Source organism: Octodon degus, unplaced genomic scaffold (genome assembly GCF_000260255.1).
Source record: "Octodon degus isolate 3935 unplaced genomic scaffold, OctDeg1.0 scaffold00093, whole genome shotgun sequence".
NCBI classification, from domain to species: domain Eukaryota; kingdom Metazoa; phylum Chordata; class Mammalia; order Rodentia; family Octodontidae; genus Octodon; species Octodon degus.
In genome coordinates this window covers 8,556,428-8,578,194 of record NW_004524669.1, presented here as the reverse complement: position 1 = coordinate 8,578,194, position 21,767 = coordinate 8,556,428, and the positions used below count along the sequence as shown (strand labels likewise).

Sequence of the window (21,767 nt, the reverse complement as noted above, 5' to 3'; positions counted from 1 at the left end):
TTTTTTTTTCTTCAGTACCGGGGATTGAACTCAGGACCCTGTGCTTGCCAGGCAAGCATTTATTCTATTGAGCTATCTCCCTGGGCCCAGTGTGCCATTATTCTTAACCCTTTTCTTTTTTCTTTGCTTTGCTTTTTGCTATTTTTTTTTTTTTCCAAGACAAGGTCTCAGCTGGTCTTGAACTCAGTGTGTAGCCCAACTGGCCTCAAGCTAGTGCAGTCCTCCTGCCTCTGCCTCCCCAGTGCTGGGATTACAAGTGTGCACTGCCATTCCTGCCCCTTTCTTACTTTTCAGTGAACATCTTTCACTAGGGTGTCTGTGGTATTTTTTCCTCCCTCTCCTCTCCTTTCCCTCCACCTCCTACTTACTTTCCTCTTTATTCTTCCTCCTCCTCATCTTCTTTTTAGTACTAGGGCTTAAACTCAGGGTCTTCGCATTGAGTTGTATCCTCATCTCCTTATATTTATTTGTTTTTTATTTTGAGGCTGGTTTCTTGCTAAGTAAATACATTGTCCACGCTGGACTTGAATTTGCAGCCCTGCCTCAGCCTTCCAGAATGCAGGTATTATGGAGTATACCACCACTCTCAGTTGACTTGTGATTTTTTCTTTAATGTATTTGGTAGAGGTCTCACCATGCAGCTCAGCCTTGTAGTGATCCTCCTGTCTCAGCTTCCCTAGCACTGGGATTCCAGGCATGCGCCGCCACGCCTGGTCTCTGCGGCCAGCTCAGTGCCTGGGGGCAGGACTGGCGAGGCCTGTGATGCCAGGGATCAAACTCTGGTCCCTGCACTTGCCTAAGCAGGCACTTAGTCCACTGAGCTATCTCGTCAGTCCTGTACATTTTTTTTTTTTAATATGACAGACTGTGAGATAGAAACCCATTGTCAGGTATGTTTCAAATATATAATTTCTGTTGCCTTGTTTGTTTTTGGTCTTTTTTTATTTTACTGTACTTTTTTGGTTGAATTTTTTTTTTTTTAGGGGAGGTTTATTTTTTGTTTTTTGGTGCCGAGGACCAAACCCAGGGCTTCCAGCTTGCTAGGCAAGCATTCTACCGCTGAGCCAAATCCCCAGCCCCTCAAATATATAATTTCTGACTTACCTGCTTTTAAATTTTCTGTTTTGTTTCCTAAGTGAAGTTTTTGTTAGCTGGGTATGATAGCACGTACCTGTAATCCCAGAACTTGGGAGTCTGAGGTAGGAGGGTCACGAAAAGTTCCAGGGCAAGCTGAACTATATAATGAGACCCTTGGGGCTGGTGAGATGGCTCAGTGGTCTAAAGCACCTACTTAGAACAAGCTTAGCAAAGCACAGGGACCGCGGTTCAATCCCCCAGCACCACATGCCAGCCACCCCGCCCCCTGGCGGGCTGAGCTGACCACACACACAAAAATAAATAAATAAATAAAATAAATTTTAAAAAATAAAAATAATAATGAGACCCTGCCTCAAAAAACAATAAAAAATTTACTTTTGCTTGCCCAGGCTGGCCTAGAACTCAGGGTCCAGTGATTCATTTGCCTCAGCCTCCTGAGTACAGATGTGTGTCATTATGCCTGGCTTCAAAAGTTTTACATTCTTATGCAGTAAACTTTGGTGGTATTTTCTTTCATAACTGTTCCCATGCTGATAACAGTTGCAAAAGCCTTCCCTACCTTGAGGTTGTATACAAAGGACATCAGCTTTTTCTAGAACCTTCTGTGGCTCTGTTTTATGCTTCATAATGACTGCGATTTCCTTGTGTTGGAAGGGAAGTAGAGCCTCCTACACAATGGGCTGTGTCAGGACAGCTTCCACAGTTGGGTTGGCTCTGTGGCCAATGGTGATAAAACTGTGCTCCCAGGGAGGAGATATTGGGCCAGGCAGGACAGCCCAGCAGTGCTGGAGATGACCCAGCACAGGCAACAGGGCAGGGCCCAGGTCCAGGGACCAGGCCTGGCCTTGGGCAATGACCCAGACCCTGCAGGGGTAAGTGCTGGCCGTGCCATGTGTCCACGTACTCAGCTGTCTGTGCGCTCTGCTCTCTGCAGCCGCTGGGCCTCGAGGTGGACTGTGCTGCGACTGCCCACCATGCAGACACTCCTCGCCATCCTCCCCATCCTTGGGCTTGCGCTGGCCTGGGGCTCCGTCTGTGCTACCTTGTCAAAGTCAGATGCTAAAAAAGCTGCCTCGAAGACACTGCTAGAGAAGGTAGGGTGCCTGGGTGCATGAGGTGACCTCCTTGCCACCCTTTTCTTCCTCCCTCCCAGCTGGGGCTGTGGGCCAACCAACAGAAGGGCTGCCGGACAAGGTGCAGTTGGTTGGCAAGTGGGTGGCAGTTGGCCTGTGGCCCAGGCAGCTCTGGTGTCCAGCTGCCACAGCTCTGCACAACCAACCCCTGGAGCCATGTTCTGAGGGTGGCAACTTTCTCAGTGGCACCTTCGTCCCCCTGTGGCCTGACTCCTGTGACAGCTGCTATATGCTGCCCCTGCCTCGCTTCCTGCTCTGTGTTGCCAGTGTTACCTTCTCTGATGCAGGCTTGCAACACAGCCCTGTGTTGTCCCTCAGGTCCCCAGGACTACAAACTTGAGAAAGGGACAAGGCTAGCCTTCTGGAGCCCATGCTGCTAACCAGGCTGGTGTCACAGGACTCTTTCTGCCTTGGAGCGGGGAACTGTACAGTGGGCTCTACTGGGGGAGGTCAAGAGGGGACAGTATCGGGGCAGCTGAGCAGCACCTTGGAAGGTGCACAGAGCGGCAGGTTAACACAGTGGAGGACACCAGGAGCAGGTGCACAAAGGGGGATCACACTGGGTGTAGGTGGGGCTGGCCATCAGGGCTGCACAGGCCAGGCATGTTCTTGACAAGTGTGGCCTTTGGTGCCCAGATTTGCACTGAGTGGTCTGAGGGCCTCAAGAAGGTTGGGTATAGAGGTCTGGGATGTAGCGCAGTGGCAGAGCCCTTGCTTATATGTGCAGACCTTGGGTTCAGTTACCAGTACCAAAAGCCGAGGAAGAAAGAGGGCAGGACCAGCCACTACAGCTGTCGCTGTTCTATGGGACAGTGCCAGGGATTTTGAACACAAGCATAGGTGCTCCTTCCTAGCCAGATTCTGCTGTGCTTGGTCCTCCATCTCCCAGGTCTCCAGCGAGCCTCGCCATATTGACCTGGAGACCAAGCCACAGCAGAATCAACACAATCCACACCGTGTTCCACGCTGAGCACACACACCAATGGCTTCCGCCCTTTCCTGCTGTTTCAGACGCAGCTTTCAGATAAGCCCGTCCAAGAGCGTGGCCTGGTGGTGACAGACCTCAAAGCGGAAGATGTAGTCCTTGAGCATCGCAGCTACTGCTCCTCGAAGGCCCGGGAGAGGAACTTCGCTGGGGATGTCCTGGGCTACATCACGCCTGTGAGTCCAGGCCTTGAGGCGCAGGGGCCCTGAGGCTGCAGCGGTCTGCTTCCAGCCGTGTGCTGCCACCTCCTTGAGTGCTGACCTCCCTGGGCTGTTGCCACTATGAGACTGCAGAGAGAAGTGCTGTTATGGAGGGGGCAGGGTAAAGAATGCCAGGATGTCTCTGAGCCTTGTGCCTCATGGCTGCAAACACACCCCACACACACTCCCCCGCCCCCGAGTCTAGAGGGCTCTTGGGCCTTTTGGACCATGTAACCAAGCTCAGGGTGGCGGCTGAGGATGAGACTTGGAGAGATGAGTGATCGTCCCTGGTGAGGGGGGCAGGGCCAGGTCCCAAGCCGGCATGGCCATCCCAGCAGCTCTCCAGCCCGGAAGGAGGGTACACTGGGCAGGGGTGAATGTCTATCCAGGCTGAGTGCTGTCTGCACCAGCCAGCTGGCCCAGGCATGCGTGTGTTAGGTAGCCAGGACGGCATCATGATAACACAGCAGAGAAACACTTACCCACCCTGTCACCCTGTTCCCTGCCAGTGGAACAGCCATGGCTACGATGTGGCCAAGGTTTTTGGGAGCAAGTTCACACAGATCTCGCCTGTCTGGCTGCAGCTGAAGAGGCGTGGCCGGGAGATGTTTGAGATCACAGGCCTCCACGATGTGGACCAAGGTGCTTGACCTCCCTCCTGTCTGCTTTTTCCTTGGCTGAGAAGATTGAGTGCATCTGTGAGTGTGAAAGTGGGTATGTGATGCTGGGATCACTGTTGAGAGTGCGTGGCTGACAGCATATCAAGTGTGATAGCGGATGTGTCTCTGGGTATGGATGTGTGACCAGAATGACCTCCTCCCTCTGCCATACACAGCCCAGTGTACACACCATGTGATGGCTGCCAGGCAAGCAGGCAGGGTGGGCTGGGTGGCGTGGCCAGCACAGGTTCCCTCTGGATGCATCTTGGCCTGCAGCCCTGGGCACTGTATGACAGGACTTCCCTTGCATGTACAGTGAGGAACTTCAATGGAACTGTTACCCTGAGCAATGAGGAGCATGGCCTGGGAGCCCTTCCTGTGCCTCTTCTTGCTGTGCTGCTGACTCATCCCATCTGTGTAGAATTTACAGGATGAGCCTCACCTTAGGGGGATTTGAAGTTCTGAGATGAGGAGTGGTTTTCCTGATGCCATGAGAAGTGTGGGGAGAGGGGAGTGTGTTGGGGAATGCCTGGGCATGTGGCTACCCCTCAGCTCAGAGGAACAGCCCTGGGATGGTATGAGAGATGGTGCTGCCTGACTCAGACCATCCTTTGTGCCAGCAGGGGAGGAGCCACTCTGAAGGCCAGAAGGAGGGGCGTGCCCAGCAGGAGGGTTGGTGAAGTGCTGTGCCTGGGTTGAGGGAGTAGTTTCTCCCTCCAGCCTTGTCCCCTCCCCAGCTGAACCCCCCCCCCCAGTGTTGATGCCTGCTGTTCGACAGTTCTCCTCCTTGGATGGGCTGGATCTCCCAGCAAGGCATCTTCTCCCGCACTGACTGTCACCTCTGTGCTCTGCAGGTTGGATGCGAGCCGTGAGGAAGCACGCCAAGGGCCTGAACTTAGGTGAGTCCAGCAGGCTTCAGAGCCAACAGGGAGTGCCTCAAGTGCAGGGCCTACCCTGCCACCTCTGAGCAGGCAGGTGGTATTGTTTGCACAGGCCGGGGCCTCCCAGAGGACCTGTGTCCTGCCGCAGTAGGAGCCTGGGCAGCGGCAGCAGTGAGCATGCGGCGGAGGCAGAGATGGAGCGGAAATGCAGCCACCCCGTCAGAAGCCTCTGTGGGAGCGTCAGGGCTGGGCCAGGACGCGGGAGCGAGTGGGGCTGTCCAGATGGAGGTTGGGGCTGCTACACACAGACTGTAGGCAACTGGGAGCCAGCCATCCAGGGGCTGGCCAGCCCCTTCCTAGAAGCCTGGTGATGGGAAAGGCTGTCAGCATGACTTGCTGCTTCCCTGAGATTCCTTCTTTCTGAGGTTGCGCTGGTGTGGCTTCCATACTGGACCTGCACCTGTCTTGGGTGGCTTCACCATCTGTCTCTGTTCTTATTCAGCTCTTGGAGCCAAGGGGACACCTTTAGGGGGCCAACAAGCAGAGGGTAATTTCAGCTTTCTCTGTAACAACCTCTGTGTTTCCCCACACACACCCCAGTGCCTCGTCTTCTGTTTGAAGACTGGACTTATGATGATTTCCGGAACGTCCTAGACAGCGAGGATGAGATAGAAGAGCTCAGTAAGACTGTGGTCCAAGTAGCAAAGGTGAGACCTCTGGGTATCTTGGCCTCTGAGTGTAGGTGGGGCTCCTTGGTATAGCCACCAAATCCTGTCTCCCTAGACAGAGCCCACCCTTCCCTCCAGGACCTCCCTTCCTGCTTCCACATCTGGCTGGGACTATCACGGGGCCTTGCTAGCGCCTCTGGCCTGGCTTTCTTCCTGGACCTCTTCTGGCCAAGCCCATGTCTTCTGTTGAGGACAGTGCCAGACTGGGTCTGGCTGCTGAGTGCTCCATCTTGCCTCAGAGGTTATCTGGGAGTCCCAAGAGCAGGTGACGCAGGCCTTTGGCCAGAGCTCTACTGCCCTCCTTGGAGAGGTGTATCTCTGTGGCTGCCCTCAGCTTGGCCTGCGGAGGTGGCAGAACTTAGCAGGTAAATACACAGTGCAGCCCCGCTGCCCCTGGCTCCAGGGAGTTGCCCCATCCTGCCCCTCCAGAGGGGTTTTGGGCAGCATGGGGTTGTGCCCTTCCAGTTAGGCAGGGCAGTGACGCAGTGTGTATCTTCCTACCTGTCCTTCCTGGATCCTTGTTGTTCCTCACCAGCTGCCATTTCTTTCAGAACCAGCACTTTGATGGCTTCGTGGTGGAGGTGTGGAGCCAGCTGCTGAGCCAGAAGCACGTGTGAGTAGGGTAGCAGGCAGCTGCGTGTGGCCCTTTCTTTCTTTCTTTCTTTCTTTCTTTTTTTCTTTTTTCTTTTTTCTTTGCGGAACCAGGGATTGAACTCAGGCCCATGTGCTTGCCAGGGAAGCGCTTATTCTACTGAGCTATCTCTCCAGCCCCATGTGGCCCTTTCTGGTGCCAGAATTGGCAGGGGCCAGAGGAGGGACCACAGCATATCATTTGGGTTGTCTGAAGAAGCAGAAACAACAAAAAATGTCATTATGCAAGAAGATTGTTTAGGGACCATAGTGAGTCGGGCAGGAGGTTCCACACGGCCATCTGTACACCGGAAAGCCAAGGGATCCAGAAGCGGCTCAGCCCAGGATGGGAGCCGCAGAACCAGAGGGCCCAAGCACACAGCGCAGGCCCAAGGGCACAGGGCTGCACGCTCTGGAGGGGCGCTCAGAGCATCTGCATCAGAGCTGAGGAAACGAGGCTGAGGTGCAAGGCGAGGGCCGCAGCAGACTCTGGGGCCGGAGCAGGATGGAGCTCTGGCCAGACACATGCCCTCCCCACTTCCTTCTCTTCATCATTCTGGCCAGGCTACAGGCCCATTGCCTGGTGCCCCACATTCGGGGTGGGTCTTCCTTTGCAGTTTGCTGGCCTGCATGCTGGCCATCTCTGGAGACACCCACAGACACTCCCAGAGCTGCGCCTCCCTCAGCTGCCTGGCATGTGTTTCTGATCTAGTTGTGGACAGTCATGATGAGCAGTCAGAAAGGAAGAGCAGTGTCTGGGAGGGCCTTCTGCCTGTGGTCCCTGTTGGGTGGGATGGGACCCCCACAGTGGAGGCCAACTTAGAGGAGCCCTGAGTGGCCGTGTCTCTGTGCCACCTGGTGGATGGCAAAGGGAACAGAGGACCCTACCCCATAAGGATTCAGCACGAGCAGGGTGGTCCAGATGGTGTGCCTGGGGACCAGCATGCACAGAAGAAAACCTCACTAAATACACAAGAACCTGCCTGGGGTGTTAACAAGAGGTCAGCCACCAGGCACAGGGGTGCACACCTGCAGTCCCAGCATTTGGGAGGCTGAGGCCAGAGGATTATAAGTTTGAGCCCACTCAGGCAGCATAGCAAGACTCAAAATTAAAAATTTAAAAAGGAGTGGGGTAAAAACAAAAAGGTGGGGCTGGGGGCTGGGGGCTGGGGATGTAGCTCCACACAAAGACATTGGGTTCAAACAGAAGAGGCCAGCCAAGGGCAGTGAGGACCTGGCTGCTATGGCAGCCCAGCATTCTCTGGGAAAGGGCTATCCAAGCCCTGCCACAGTCCCTGGGAAAAGACATCCAGAACCCTTATGTCACCTTGCTGCCTTGATAGGACATAGGGGTCCCCACACCCTGTCTAGGTGACCAGGGGCACTGGAAGGTGTCTGCAGCTCCTGAAAGTCCAGGGCTGCTTGGAGCTGGCCAGAGCCCTGAGCAAAGGTCTCCCCGGTTGGTCCCACTCAGCAGCCACTAGCTGGCTTCCACAGGGAAGATTCTGCCCCAGCCATGGCTGGTGCTGCCCTGACACCCTCAGAAGAAACTGCCAGAGCACACCTGGCAGAGGCCTGAATGCAGCCTGCTGTCTGAGAGACCTCCAAGCCAGCTGTTTGCCTTTCTTTTCATGCCTGAGGGACTTCTAGTGGGGTGTAAGGCCCAGCTCCAAGCTGGGAGGCCTTGTCTTGCCTTGCCAGCCCAGAGGCACCCTTAGATACCCTGGTGCCTTCATCTACTGGCCACTGCTGAAGGCAGAAGAACTGCAGGGCTCAGCTTAGCCGCCAGGAGGCAGCAGCCCTGCAGGATCTTTGCTGCTGAACTCCCTCCCGTGAGGGTGGAGACTCATGGCAAGAAAGAAAGCTGTGGGCTGGGAGATGGCTCAGTGGAATAAGGGCTTCCCTGGCAAGTGCAAGGCCCTGAGTTCAATCCCTGGTTCCGCAAAAAAGAAAAAAAAGAATGAAAGCTGCGCCAGTCCTCGCTTTCCAGGCTCGAGCCAGGTGGGCCCTGCTGGAGGCTGGGTAGGGGAGGTGAGGGGTGAGGGAACACACCACAGGAGGTGAGGGCATCCCTGGATCTGCGGGGAGCCTCATACCCACATACGCCTCACCAGGCACTGGGTCCTTCTTTGCTGCCCTCCTGGCCCCTCTGAAGGAGGGCTCGTTCACGGGAGACACTTCCGCTCCCTGCTTTCCTCTTCTGGGGCAACGGCTGACTTGCTGTAGCTCTTTTCCATTTCAGTGCATTAAGTGAACAGTAAGCCGTGGCCTCATTGTGTCTGGGCCCTGATGGGCCATTAATATCGGAGCTGGAGGCCGGGGGAGTCACAGAGCCCACCATGGGAAGGGCTGCAGTGGAGGCTGGGGATGGAGAGCCACCCAGTCCGTCATGTATGTCAGCAGGGCTGCTGACCTGGTAGTTAGTCTGGCAGCAGCTTCTTAAGGAAATGGCTGCTCTGGTCTCTGTCTCTTGCCCCACTGGTCACCTTATGGGCATCAAGCCTGGATCTGAAATGCCAGCTCATCCTGCCAAGGCCATAGTTGACGGGCTCAGGCAGGCATGTGGTGGGTGGCTGTGTTTCCATGCCACGTGGGCTTGGGGAACCAGCCCATTAACTCCTGTCCTGGGGATGGTGAGGTGGCTAGGAGCTCTCTCCCAGCTCTGCCATTTTGCTTCAGAACACCAAGTGACCAGGGTTGCTGTCCCTGTGCACGGCACTGTAGGAGGCCCTGTGTGGGCAACCCTGGGGAGGTGCTGGTGTCAAGTCCGCACCTGGGCCCCCCAGCCCCCCAGGGCTCCTTCCAGAGTCCCACAAGGAAGAGGTAAAGATTACCCCTTCTCCCCATAGGGGCTCAGCGGTTGCAGTTTCAGAGGTGCTCAGGTAGCAGCCGGTGGCCTCAGCTGCTCTTAGCCAGAAGCCTGCCTCCATTCACAGTGCTGAGGAGATTTAGGGTCTCCGCCCACAAATACCAAGGGTCCAAGGAGAGGCCCTGCCCAACCAGGAAGAGTGATGTGCCAGCTACGCCAGGTCACTGAGGCTGGGCTTTGTTAGCATGACGGCTAAGAGGCTGCAGGCCCTGAGGCATCGTTCCCATAGGTACCCCGCAGCCTGCCCTGGGGAAGGCCACTCCTGTCTGTTCCTTGGCTGTCCTTGAACTCTACCCTTATACTAGGGTCTGGGATAGGCTCAGCAGGTTCTCATCACATAGTTGCCCGCTAGATACAGGCCAGGATGGGTTTGTCCAGAGGGTCTGCTGGTGAAGCTTGAAAGTGACATTGCTGCTGCTGTCCCACAGGAATGGCTCCTGATGGTTGGTCCACCAGCCCAGAGTGACTGGATGGGTACAGGCCTTCATAGAGGGTCAGCTGCAGCCCGTGCAGGAGGGCTGTTGCCAGTGGTAGCTGCCCAGGCTCCTGGTGCCCCTTGCCAAGTGACCTTGGCATCCTTTCAGCCCTTGAGTTGTATGTGTCTTGGGGGCCAGCAGGAGGCCCTCTGGGGTCCCTCCCTCTGGACTCATCTGCTAGCTCCTGTGTGCCTGGCGTCCAGCCCCTCGTTTTTTCTGAGTCCTACCTGGGTGGCCCTCAGAGTACTCCACAGCATTGCATAGCCTGAGGCTGACCAGGCCACCTTCAGGTCAGTGTGCTGGGCCCATGCTGGGCCCTGGGCCTTGGGCTGCATGGTCATTGGGGCCCTTCTCTGGAGATCTGGTGTGGGGAAGGCAGTGTGCAGGCCCTCAGTGGAAAAAGCCCACCTCCTCCAGTTCCCTTCATGGGTCCCCGTTCTGATGGCCATGTCTACAGGAGGCGGGGAATTCTCCATGGAGAATCTGACTGCCCTGTGGAGGGGCATGGTCTGGGCCATCAGGCAGGAAGCTCCAGCCTGACTACCCTGGCCCTGGCAGCTCCCTGGGCTGACCCACGTCTTGTCCTGGCAGGGGCCTCATCCACATGCTCACCCACGTGGCCGAAGCACTGCACCAGGCCCGGCTGCTGGCCATCCTGGTCATCCCACCCGCTGTCACTCCAGGGTAAGTGCCTTCCTTCCTGAGGTGGGGGTAGCCAGTGCAGGGTTCCCTCGAGGGCCAGCCCCCCCCCCCCAGTGCATATCACTGACCCACTTCTCCATGTGGATGCTGGTCATGGCCTTGCAGGGCAGGAAGTAAGGTTGCATTTCAGCTGGCTTTGACATTCCTTCCTGTCCCCTGTCAACAGTGGAAGGCTGTGTCTTGTGGTTTGGATGAACTTGGAGGCCCCTGAGGAATTTCTCAGTTTGAGAACGGGTGGATTCTGGACCTGATCCCCTCACTCTCAGGCCCTGGAGCCCCCAGAGACTTGGTGCTTCACGCTGAGTCTGCAGCCACTGGGCCTTGCCCTGTGCTAAGCCAAGCATGGCCGTGCTGTGGGCCTGTTGACTGTGCCAGCCTGTCAAGACTGGGCCTCCTTGCTGTGCTGACCTTGAGCCCCACTCCCAAGGCCACCTCACGGCCCTTGCAGTGGATGAGACCCTCGGGGAGCAGCAGCCTCCATGAACTGGTTCAATTAGGTCTCCAGACCTGGAAGATCAGGTGGGCCAGCTGTCCAGAGTGCCCACGTGGGTGCCCATGTCAGCCCAGCCCCTCAGGCTCAGAGCTGACCACAGGCCTAGGGCTGTCTTCCTTCCCAGATCTGGAGGCTTAGTGACTTGGGGTCTCAGAGCAACCCAGGGTGGAACACAGGAGAGGGGCTCCTGGGCCCCTGCTGCATAAACGAGACTTCTTGGTGACTACTAGGTTTCTGGAGTCTGGGGTCTTGGGGCGAAGAACCCCAAGTGGCTGCAGAGACTTAAGTCAGGCCTACTCTGGAGGAAGTGTGTCCATAGTTAAGAAGACAGGACAGCTTGGGGAGGAGGGCCTGAGGTGGCCAGAGCTACGGGCAGCAGCCAGGGCCAGGTTGTCCACACAGGTGCTGTCTTGGCACAGGTGGGCACAGGCCAGCGTGGGGGTGTGCAGCCGTCTGGGCTGGCAGCTTAGCATCGAGAGCCAGTGAGTGTGCATGTTTGCTGCTGTGACTGCCTGGAGCCCACCCTAGACAGTACTGAATGAAGTCCTCCTCCTCCTCCTCCTCTTCTTCCTCCTCTTCCTCCTCTTCTTCCTCCTCCTCCTCCTCTTCCTCTTCTTCCTCTTCCTCTTCTCTTACTCCTTCCTCTTCCTCTTTTCTTCTCCTCTTCCTCTTCTTCTGCCTCTTCATTCTCCTCCTCCTCTTCTTGTTCCAAGGTCTCACTACACAGCTCAGACTCGTAGTGATCCTCCTGTTCTCAGCCTCCCCAGCACTGGGATTACAGGCATGCGCCATCACACCCAGTCTCAGTGGCCTGCTCAGCACAACTGGGGCAGGACCAGAGTGACATGTGGTGCCTGGGATCTCCTTTCTGGTCAGATTAAATTATGATGACCTTTTAAAGTTTGTAATTATGAGACTAGTCAGAACTTCTTTTTTTTTTGCAGAACTGGGATTGAACTCAGGCCCTTGTGCTTGCCAGGGAAGCGCTTATTCCACTGAGCCACCTCCCTGGCCGGGATTTCCTTTCTTCTCTCCTCCCTCTGTTTCTTTTTTTTTTTTTTTTTTATTTATTTATTTATTTATTTTTTATTTTTATTTATTTATTTATTTATTTTTATTTATTACATTTATTTATTGTGTGTGTGTGTGGCCAGCTCAGCCCACCAGGGGGCGGGCTGGCTGGCATGTGGTGCTGGGGATCGAACTGCGGTCCCTGTGCTTTGCCAAGCTTGTTTCAAGTAGGTGCTTTAGACCACTGAGCCATCTCTCCAGCCCTCCCTCTGTTTCTTTTCCTTAGAAATGTCTTTGGAATATAAGATTTTCAGGACAAACAATAATTTTTACGTATTGGAAGTCACACTGTATCTAACATGCTAACAAGCTGTTTTTGCGTCTCTGGACCATACAGAGCCCACCTTTTTTCTGGATTCTGTGGGTTACAGACGGATGGCACCATGGCCAGGATGTCAGTGTGTATGGACCAGGAATGATGGGGGAGTGTCAGAAGGGAAGTCCCTGTAGAAGCCTCTGTTCAGCCCGGAAGGAGGGGGCCCCAGGGATATCCAGGCTGAGGAGAGGGCCACAGGGTCAGGCTGAGAGTGTTCCCTCCCCCCACAGTGGCCATCACACTAGGGCTTCTCTGGAACAGTCAGTGGTGGCTGTGAGCATCCTGTGAGCATTGTCATGTGTCAGCCACTGTGCTACTGGCATATGTGCCAGCACAACCACCCCTTCCCGCTCGGGCGGGGTGGGGAGACATCGTGGAGGTGCTGGGGCATGGTACGGTGGCCTTTGGGGGCCTCACCATGTGGGCCATGTGGCAAGGCCATGCTGTGTGGCTATGATGGCCAGACCTAAGGGTCCTGTGGGTGAGGCAGGGGCTGTGTGTGAAGGCGTATGGAGCCTGGACGCCCAGGAAGGCTGGGTGGGCACAGACATGGTCAGACTTGGAGAGGCTCTTCCAGAGCTCCAGCCAGAGCATGCTGCGCCTGAGCCACAGTGCCCAGCTAGGCAGGTGGTGTCCTGGGGAGGATCGAGGCCACTGCTGCCCTCCCTGTGCTAACCGCCCTGAACCATGGCCCTTGGGGGCAGTGAAAGGGATGAGAGGCCCTCTGGATGTAGTCCCCCCTCGGCTGTCACTGTGGTGTTCCAGGAGTGGTCAGCCCGTCGCAGGAAGGCTTGCGCACCTTTGACGGTGCGAGGGGCAGTGCTGGTTTGCACGAGGTCCTGTGGCCAGGCCAGGTCCTGCACGTCTGCCCTTCCACTGTGCAGCTGCCTGGCTCTGGCTGTCCTCAGCCTCACTGTCATGTTGGTTCCTGTAGCTCTCTCTCTCCGTGTGGGTAGGCAAGGTGTTGGGGACCTCATGCCCCTGGGAGCCTCATGTGCTGGGGACATGAGGTAGGACTGGGGGAGCCAGGAGGCCTGGGGGAGCATGTCCCCCCACCTCCGAGTCCCCACTCCAGCCTCTGGACTCCCTTCTGTGGACTTCCCGGGGCTCCTGGAGCCAGCCACTGATGTCCACCCTGGCACATGGAATAACCCTGTCTGTGGTTGGCTTTGGGTCCCTGGAGTGCTTCTAGCTATGTCTTGGCCTGCACAGGAACACTGAGCAGCCTAACACTACCCACCAGGAAGGCGGAGTTCCGTCTCCTCCAATGGTGCCGGAGGAGAGCTGTAGAGCCTGGCAGGGGCACTGTGGTTGAGCACCTGCCAGGATGGGGCAGACAGGTAGTGCTCCTTGGTACCTGTGGGCAGGTGGTACTTCTGTGAGGGCCCATGGTCCTAGAGCTTGGCTGAATTGTAGGGTTCACTGTGGGACCCACCCCTACCCGCAGAGCCTCCCCAGCACAGAGGGAGGGTCACTTATGCTCAGCCTAAGCTGCACCCTGGGGCCTGGAGTATGGTCCCGGCCAGTGTGTCCTGACCCCAGCTGCATCTTACCACAGGACTGACCAGCTGGGAATGTTCACGCACAAGGAGTTTGAGCAGCTAGCCCCGGTACTAGATGGCTTCAGCCTCATGACCTATGACTACTCCACATCACAGCAGTGAGTGTGCCATGGGTGTCGTGGGAAAGGGCTCCCCACAAGCTGCAGTCTGCGTCTTGGCCTCTGGCCAACAGCTCTGCCCAGGGCCCCGTAACTCCCTCCACAGAGAGCTAGTGGCCCCTTGCCTGGCCTATGCCCAGGAGAAGGGGTGTTGGAGGGTGCCTTTCTGGGATGGGTGTGTGTTGCTGGGGCCACACACTCAGCCTCGCTGCTGCCCCATCAGCCAGGGCCACCATGTTCCCACAGAGCCTGGGAAGCAGATGTAGCCAGCAACCAGCAGGAAGGACCGGAGGCCCTGTGTCTACTGAGCCTGCCCCACCCATGGCTCAGACACCTGCCTGCAGACTGGGGTAGGGAGGCTGCACATGGGTGCCCAGCAGAAGATGTTAGGGGCCATCAGCTCCCAGCTCCTCCCAAGCCATGAAAGCTGTCGGCCACAGCACAGGAGGAGCACACCCCATGTGGCTGCCTATGGAGCTGACCTGCCTGCTGCTGAGGCCCATTGCCCTGTCATTCCCGTAGGCCTGGCCCCAGTGCACCTCTCTCATGGGTTCGAGCCTGTGTCCAGGTCCTAGACCCCAGGTCTAGGTGGAGGAGCAAGATTCTTCTGGGGCTGAACTTCTATGGCATGGACTACACAGCCTCCAAGGATGCTCGTGAGCCTGTCGTTGGGGCCAGGTGAGCCCAAGACCCTCCTGTCATGTTTCAGTGTCACTGTCCTTGCTGCAGGGCCAGAGAGGGCGCTCCTGGGTTCCTGGGGCCGAGGGCTTGGGGTGGAATGTGAGACCTCGGGGCAGCTTGGGGTGGAATGTGAGACCTCGGGGCAGCTTGGGGTGGAATGTGAGACCTAGGGGCAGCCTCGGTCCTGCCACACTCCTGCTGCGGGCACAGTAGCCCAGGGCCACAGCCAGTGCCGTCCCTGAGCAGGGGTGCTCTGCAGCTGGTGAGCCCCCACGTGGCCAGTGCGCTTCCTTCACGCACTAGCCAGCTCCTCCTGCGGGCCGTGTCCTCTCCAGGGGCTCCTGCACCGTCCCTCGCCGTGCGGCTCTGCTCCCGTGACCATGCCTGGCTGTGCACTGCTGTGGTAGAGGCCGTGGTCTCCCCTGTTCTCTGTGCCCCACCGCCTGCCTGCCATCCTGGCGCTGCTGGCCCACAGCTCCATCATGATCAGGGTGCCTTGATCCCTGTCTGCATGCTTACGCTTTCCATCAGAGCAGAAGGCTGTGGGTAGATTCTGAACTCTCGCTCCACCCTCCTCCTGCTGCTGCTGCTGCAGCTCTTGGGACTGCCCACTGGGGGTTTCTGGTTGCCTCCTTTGTAGCTCACTATTCTTTTGCCTGGTCCGCTTTGCCTGTCCATCCCGTGCTCCTCTGTCACACAGGGAGTGGGTCTCAGGGCTGGGGTTTGTTCAGGTCCTGTTTTGCATCTTCCACGTCCCTACTGAACCTTTGCACCTGTGGAATTCCATGGCTTGCTGGCCACATCTGCCAGTCCTGAGCCTGGGTCCTCTGTGGTCAGCCCCAAGGCTGGCTGCTCTCCTGGGCTGTGGGCCAGTGCTCTAGGAGTCCATGCCGCATGGCATGGGATTTACCTGGAGGCACTGTGCATGCTACACTCCAGCAAACACACCATCCCTGTTCTAGGTGCAGTGAAGTCCCCTGGAAGTATGCGAGTGGCCACTTTCCTGATAATGCTGTCCTGGAGAGTGGGGTCTAGAGTCAGGTGGATGCCGCTGCCCTGGGAGTCCTTGCGGGGTCCCTGGGGCAGGTGAGCAGAGGAAAGACTGCCTTGTGCTGAATGTCAGTGTTTCAGGGTAGGGGGCAGAGCCGACCTGGTGCTTAGCTGAACCTGTGGCTGTGAGGGAGCAACAGCTGACAGTTGGCAGGGGAGCCGGGGCACACCTCTCCACTGACTCTGGTTCTTCCAGCTCTGAAGATACTAATCAGGGCTGCCCCTCACTAGGGGACCCCTCTGTTGGGGATGTCAGGGTAATCCACGTTCCCAGCCATGGTGGAGAGTGGTGGTCCCCTACACATCTACATGGCTTGCTCTAGGGTCTGGGCTCCTGCAGAAGCCTAACTGACCACTTCGCCTGGACTCTGGCTCTGGGCTCAGCTATGCACCCTGGGCTGGGCTCCATGAGAGAGCTGAGGCACTTGCCTGGGGCTACTGTGCATCTCCACTCCTCCACCAGCTGGGAATGCTTGCTCTCATAATCCTGGAGGCCAAGGTGAAGCTGTCGCCAGGCCAGTCCCTCTGGAGCCTCCCCTTGCTATGCAGACAGCATCTCCTGTGTCTTCAGGGTCCTTCCTGTGTCGTGGTCTCCTTCACTATGTTTCAGTGCTAGAGACTGAACCTAAGGCCTTGCCATCCTGAGGCTGTGTTTGTCTCTGACTTCGTAGGAGGCCATCCCTGGCCTCATTCTAATTTGGTTACCTCTGTAGAGATTGTTTTGCCAACTGTGTCCCAAGTCACTAGGAAGTAGGCCTTCCACATACAAACTTAGGGACACCCTGGGGGTGACATGATGGTGCTGAGGGATGGCAGCAGGAGCGGAGGACTTGTTGCCTCCACGACCACTGCTGAGCTGCAAGCACAGACCCCCGCGCGGTCAGCCCTCACAGGACATCCGCGGCCCCTGACACCAGAGTGCCACCCTCAGTTGTTCTGCACAGGCCTTGGGGCCTCGGAGCATGGAGCCAGCACAAGCCTATGCACACGTGTCCCTCTGTGCACAACCACAGACACTGCCCTCGGGTCTCCTGTCCTTGCTGGAGGTGGGATTCTGAGTTTCCCTAGCAGGGAGGGGAAGTGCTGCCCTTCCTGGCCAGCTTCCTCCCTGCCTCAAACACTCCTCGCCCAGGACCCTGGACAACGTGGCACAGGGGAGTGACGGTGATGTGGGCACTGGGCGAGCCTGGACAGTGGTGGCCCTGCTCAACTTGGCCTTCCTAGGGTCGGGCAGCAGCATAGACGCCTACTCAGTGGGTGATCTCCTGTGAGAACTGAGACTTTGTGTCCATTCTCAGGTCCCAGTGACCCTCCCCTGTCCTAGGGTTGTCTACTCCACCTATGTGGTCTTGCCCCGACTGGTCATGCCCTTTCAGAGACACAGGGCTGCACAGGCCTCCTGTCTGGGATGCCCTGAAGCTGGAGTCTATTGTCCCCTGCTTGTTCTGGAGGCTTATCTACTCTCGTAGCAGAGCCCAGTACTCATCTCAGCCCAGGTGACAGAAGTGTCCTAGCCAGGTGTGGTGTCTCACACCTGTAATCCCAGCACTCAGGAGGCTGAGGCAGGAGGATCACTACAAGTTCAAAGCTAACCTGAGCTACACAGTAAGACCCTGTCTCAAACAAAAAACTAAAATGGTCTGTGTCAGTCCTTTCCTAAACTCTTAACAACCGTCTGCTGTTGGCCCCAGGTTCCTGTCACTTGCTGTAGTCCTGTCACCCAGGTAGAATCAGGAGCCGGCCCAGCTCACCCTGCAACCCAGGCTCATCGTTGTGCACCTGCAGGCTCTTAGCCCTCTGTACCAGGGAGTAGGAGAGGGAGTGGTGGGTTTGTCTGGCGTACTGCTGCTGCATCACATGCCTCAGACACAACCCAAGAGGGCTACAGAAGTGCTGACGGACCTGTGGCCTGCGTGCCGCAGCGGGCTGTTGGCATTGTTGAAAGTTCCCAGAAGTTCACTGCCTCTGGGCCCACTGAGCTCAGTGCAGTCGCCACTGTCCACATCCCTGGGCCCCTTGCCCAGCCGCCAGCAGCCCCGTGCTAAGCAGCCAAGCCATGGCAATGCAGCAGACTGTTGGGTGTGCTGTTACCAGGAGGCTTCACTTAGTGTCGTGGCTGGGCACTGAGCCCTTACACCCACATTGCCCTGGGCCTGGCCTTAGCACTACTAGACATGCCCCTGCCAAGCAGGGAGACTTCCTTCCAGGCTAGGTGACTGGGGCGTGGAGCTTGCCCCAGGCAGGGCCCACTGACTCCTGTGGGTTTCTGTCGACCTGCTTCATCCAAAACCTGATTTCTCCAGGCCTGGGGACCCAAGGTGCCTGGAGTCATGGATCATAGCCTCTTACTGTGGGGCCAAATCCCTTTTTATGAGACATGTTCTGCACCATCAGAAGGGATGGGGGACAGGGGACTCAGCAGAGCGTGGCTCTGTGTGCCGTCCTGGGCATCATGGGCATGCTGGTGCTGGCTGGTGGCCCCTCCTACAGGTGGGGCCCCAGTGTGGGCATGGGAGCCTCGCACACCTAGGGCTCCCTCTGACCCTTGTGAGGCATAACTGTCAGCAGCATGGCCCACCATCAGCCTCCATCTCTAGCCTGGGCCCTCTGAGGTAGTGTAGGCATGTGTGGCCATCTGGATGGCCATTCACGCCACCAGGCTCACTCAGGCCAGCCCAGCTGCTGTGCACCAGGGTGGAGATGCTTCAGAGTGGTGCCTGCTCAGGGTGGCTGGGCAGCCCTAGTGGCCTGGTCAGTCCCTGTCATAGGACAGCACCCAGTCCAGCTCCAGCAACAGCCAGATTCCCGCCAGCAAGTGCGCTCAGTGTCAGTGAGGCTCCTCATGCTAAAGGCTTCCTTGGTAGAACAGGCTGCCCCCCAGTGCCCACTGCTGCTGCCTGGCCCCAGCTAGACCTGGGTGGGAGGCAGAGGCGTCTGCGTGGCCTGTGCTGCCCTCCAGGAGCCTGACCCTTGGTGGCGACTCAGCTGCTTGTGTCTTCCAGAACTTGGCTGCTGACACATGTGGAGCTCAGTATTCCAGGACAGATGACAGATCTGGTGGCCAGGCTTTGAGGATGTCTCTCACGCAGCCACATCCTCAGGCAGTGCCTGGCCCTCTGTCGCTACTGCTTGGCCCTTGCTTCTCCAGGGCATGCTGGGGGAGCACCCAGGTCCCCTCTGTCATGTCCTGCACCCTCGCTCCCTCCACAGCCACAGAGTGTGACCTGATGATGTCAGGGATCCAAACAGTGGACACAGTCGGGACAGGCCTCCGCTTCCTCGGGGAGCAGATCGCAAGTCCCTGATGTTTACAGGGCCAGAGCTGGGGGTGCTTCCCAAGAGACCAGTGAGGGCCAAAAGGCAAAAGTGCCCAGTGGTGTGGTGCAAGGCAGCTGGAGCCGGCTGGGTTCAGTTGCCCTCAAGACGCTGCCAGGGCCTTGGAGGAGGTGCACTTGGGGCACAGGTCTCAGACTGCCCCTCCTGGTAACACCCGGCCTGGTGGAAGTCCCGCAGGCTCTGCTTCTGCGATCTCTACTCTTCCAGGGCCGAAGCCTCGAGTCACCCTCCTCACACCCACCTCTAGGTTACCTCAAGGGGCTTGGCCCTGCTGGGCATGGTAACACCTGTCACCACCCCAGGATGGTAACCTTTGCCCAGTTCAGGATACCTGCCTTATGTGGCTAGGCAGCTCAGGTCAAGAGATACGCATGTGCCACTCATCCCCATACACCAGTCATGCCACCCAAGTGCTGTCCTCCAGGGTGGCCTCTGGTCTTGTTGCTGGGACCTGGCAGCAGGTAGACAGAAGTGAGAACCTGCCGGAAATATGTGCCTGTGAGGCTATGTGGCCCTGGCCTTGTGGGCCACCTGTCCTAGTCTATAGCACATGATGTCCTGGCTTCTCTCCAAACTTCCACACCCCCAGCCTGGCCCCATCCCTGGTCAGGTGGAAGGTGTGGTCCTGAACTCTGGGCTCTTGGTGCCCAGGAAGAACCTGCTGGGCTCTGGACACAGTACCAACTCTAACTCCAGGAGCCTAGAAACTGCTGTGCCTGTCCTGCAGCTGGGCAGAGCCCAGGCCCCTTACCCAAGCTCTGGGTAGCTTAGGGACACATGTCCATTCTGCATAGCAGGTGGCAGGTCTCTGATGATGGGGGGGCATTTGGGGAGCCTGGTGCCCGGGGCTGGGTGTCATCCCCCAGCACATGGCAGTATCTCCTCAATATGCAGCCCCCATGGCCTCCACACTTCCAAGATAGCCACATGGGCCAGGTAAGGGTGGCTGTGGGCTGCAGCTGGCTCCCCACCCACACTGTGGCCTCCCCAGGTACATCCAGATGCTAAAGGACCACAGGCCCCGCATGATGTGGGACGGCCAGGCCGCAGAGCACTTCTTCGAGTATAAGAAGTGAGTGGGTTATGAACACCACCGGCACATGCTGGGGTCTTGGGGTCAGGGGTTGGGCCCAGATCCTAGCTGGGGGGTGGGAGGTAGCAGAACCAGAAGGTGGACAGTCACTCTTGTACTGCAGGAGCCGCGGCGGAAGGCACCTGGTCTTCTACCCAACACTAAAGGTAGCGCTGTGCATGGTGGTGGGGGAGGGTTTGGGTCGGCCAACCCTGTCCCTCAGTGACCCTAACCCATATGTGAGTCTGCAGCTACCTGTGGCCTTCAGTCAGTGCCCAGGGTACAAGGGGCAGTGGGGCAGGTGCCCACATACCTGTTGGTGCCCACAGTCCCTGCAGGTACGGCTGGAGCTAGCCAAGGAGCTGGGCGTCGGCATCTCCATCTGGGAGCTGGGCCAGGGTCTGGACTACTTCTACGACCTCCTCTAGGCTGGGGCACCAAATGGGTATGGACTGTTGGCAGCTGTGGAGCAGCTGATTATGTGAAATACAGGCCTCTGTTATGTGTGCTGTGGTGTCTGCTGTGGTCCGGGGAGCCGTGCTCGAGCAGGGGATGCCACCCCTCCACTGGCCGGGGGTAGTCAGGTTTAGCTCCTCACATGGTGCAGTGCATGGGCTTGTTCACCCCTTGGCTGCAGAAGCCAACCCCAGGGCAAATGTAGACATAAGGGCAGCAGAGGACCCACAGGCTGCATCTAGAATGGGTGTCCTAAGCAGGATCACATCCCCAGGGGCTGCGCCCACCCCACCTCAGCATAGGGCCAAGTGAGGGGCCCCACCGGCTGGTGTGCAGACCCCTTGCCCCAAGACAAATGGGATCCTGTCTTGTTTACTTCAGTCCTCTGCACAGATCTGTGGCCAGGAAGGGTGCTGGCCCCACTCTGGAAAAAGCTGAACCTGGGGTAGCAGTAGGTCTTTGCCACCAGCTACCACTGGCTGTCCTGCCCTGACTGGAAGGGAACTCTGTAACTACCACTAAAGCCAGCTGTGGACAAGCCAGGACCTTGGGCTGGGCCAGACAGGAGGGCCCGTGTGGGGACAGCATCAAGGCCCCCACCTCACCCCCTCGGTTATGCATGGTGGGGTGGCAGCTAGACAGGCTCAGCCCCGCCCACTGGCACCCCACATCCCCATGCATGTGGCAGGTGCTGGAAGCAGCTCCCAGCCCTGTAAGCAAATGGGGTGGCCCGAATGTTACAGGACAGAGACCGTCCCAGTCAGGGTCCTGGACGAGAAGTGAGGCTACTGCCCAGTTTTGGTTCTGCACCAGTCAAGTTGGGTATACGGGTACTAAGAACTGAGGGAGGACCACATGGCCAGCCTCAGAGTACACGGGTGCTGAGCGTGGGCAGGGAATGGCCACCTACAGAGCAGCGGCCACCCCAGGGACCTCAGAAGAGGCTGAGTGGGCAGGGAGGGTCCTGTCCTGAGCTGTCCCCTGGCTTGTTCCCAGGGGTCTCCCACCCATGTGATGCAGCCAGACTCTTCTTGTAGGTGTTTGAGAGTGTGCAATACCACCCTGTGGTCTGGGTCTGCTCGGCTCCCCAGTCCTGCACAGCCGTGTCCAGAGGTGATGGGAGAGGGTGGACCCCACAGACTGCAAATAGGGAAGCTGTGCAGCTAGGGGAGCAGTACACCCCACCTGAGCCCCAGACAGCTACCACTGGGCCCTGGTCACAAGCTGACTGGCCGGAGGCGGCCTTGGACTCCCAGGCCTTTCTTTAAGCC

The 21,767-nt window shown here is 57.6% G+C and overlaps 1 protein-coding gene across 5 annotated transcripts in view; it reads left to right on the top strand.

The window, feature by feature from the left end:
• Chid1 (chitinase domain containing 1) overlaps window positions 1-20,548 on the top strand; it is a 25,266-nt gene extending 4,718 nt beyond the window's left edge. For 3 of the 5 annotated variants that reach the window (XM_004637960.2, XM_023722845.1, XM_023722846.1), the window contains 12 exons: window positions 2,033-2,192; window positions 3,243-3,392; window positions 3,926-4,058; window positions 4,930-4,974; window positions 5,557-5,663; window positions 6,236-6,297; window positions 10,251-10,343; window positions 13,800-13,901; window positions 14,424-14,579; window positions 19,960-20,040; window positions 20,165-20,207; window positions 20,370-20,548. In XM_004637960.2, coding sequence (XP_004638017.1) covers window positions 2,073-2,192; window positions 3,243-3,392; window positions 3,926-4,058; window positions 4,930-4,974; window positions 5,557-5,663; window positions 6,236-6,297; window positions 10,251-10,343; window positions 13,800-13,901; window positions 14,424-14,579; window positions 19,960-20,040; window positions 20,165-20,207; window positions 20,370-20,468 — 1,191 coding nt within the window. In that variant the 5' untranslated portion in view covers window positions 2,033-2,072 and the 3' untranslated portion in view covers window positions 20,469-20,548. The other 2 variants (XM_023722848.1, XM_023722847.1) reach the window with 2 other exon arrangements.
• Window positions 20,549-21,767: the final 1,219 nt, after the last annotated feature.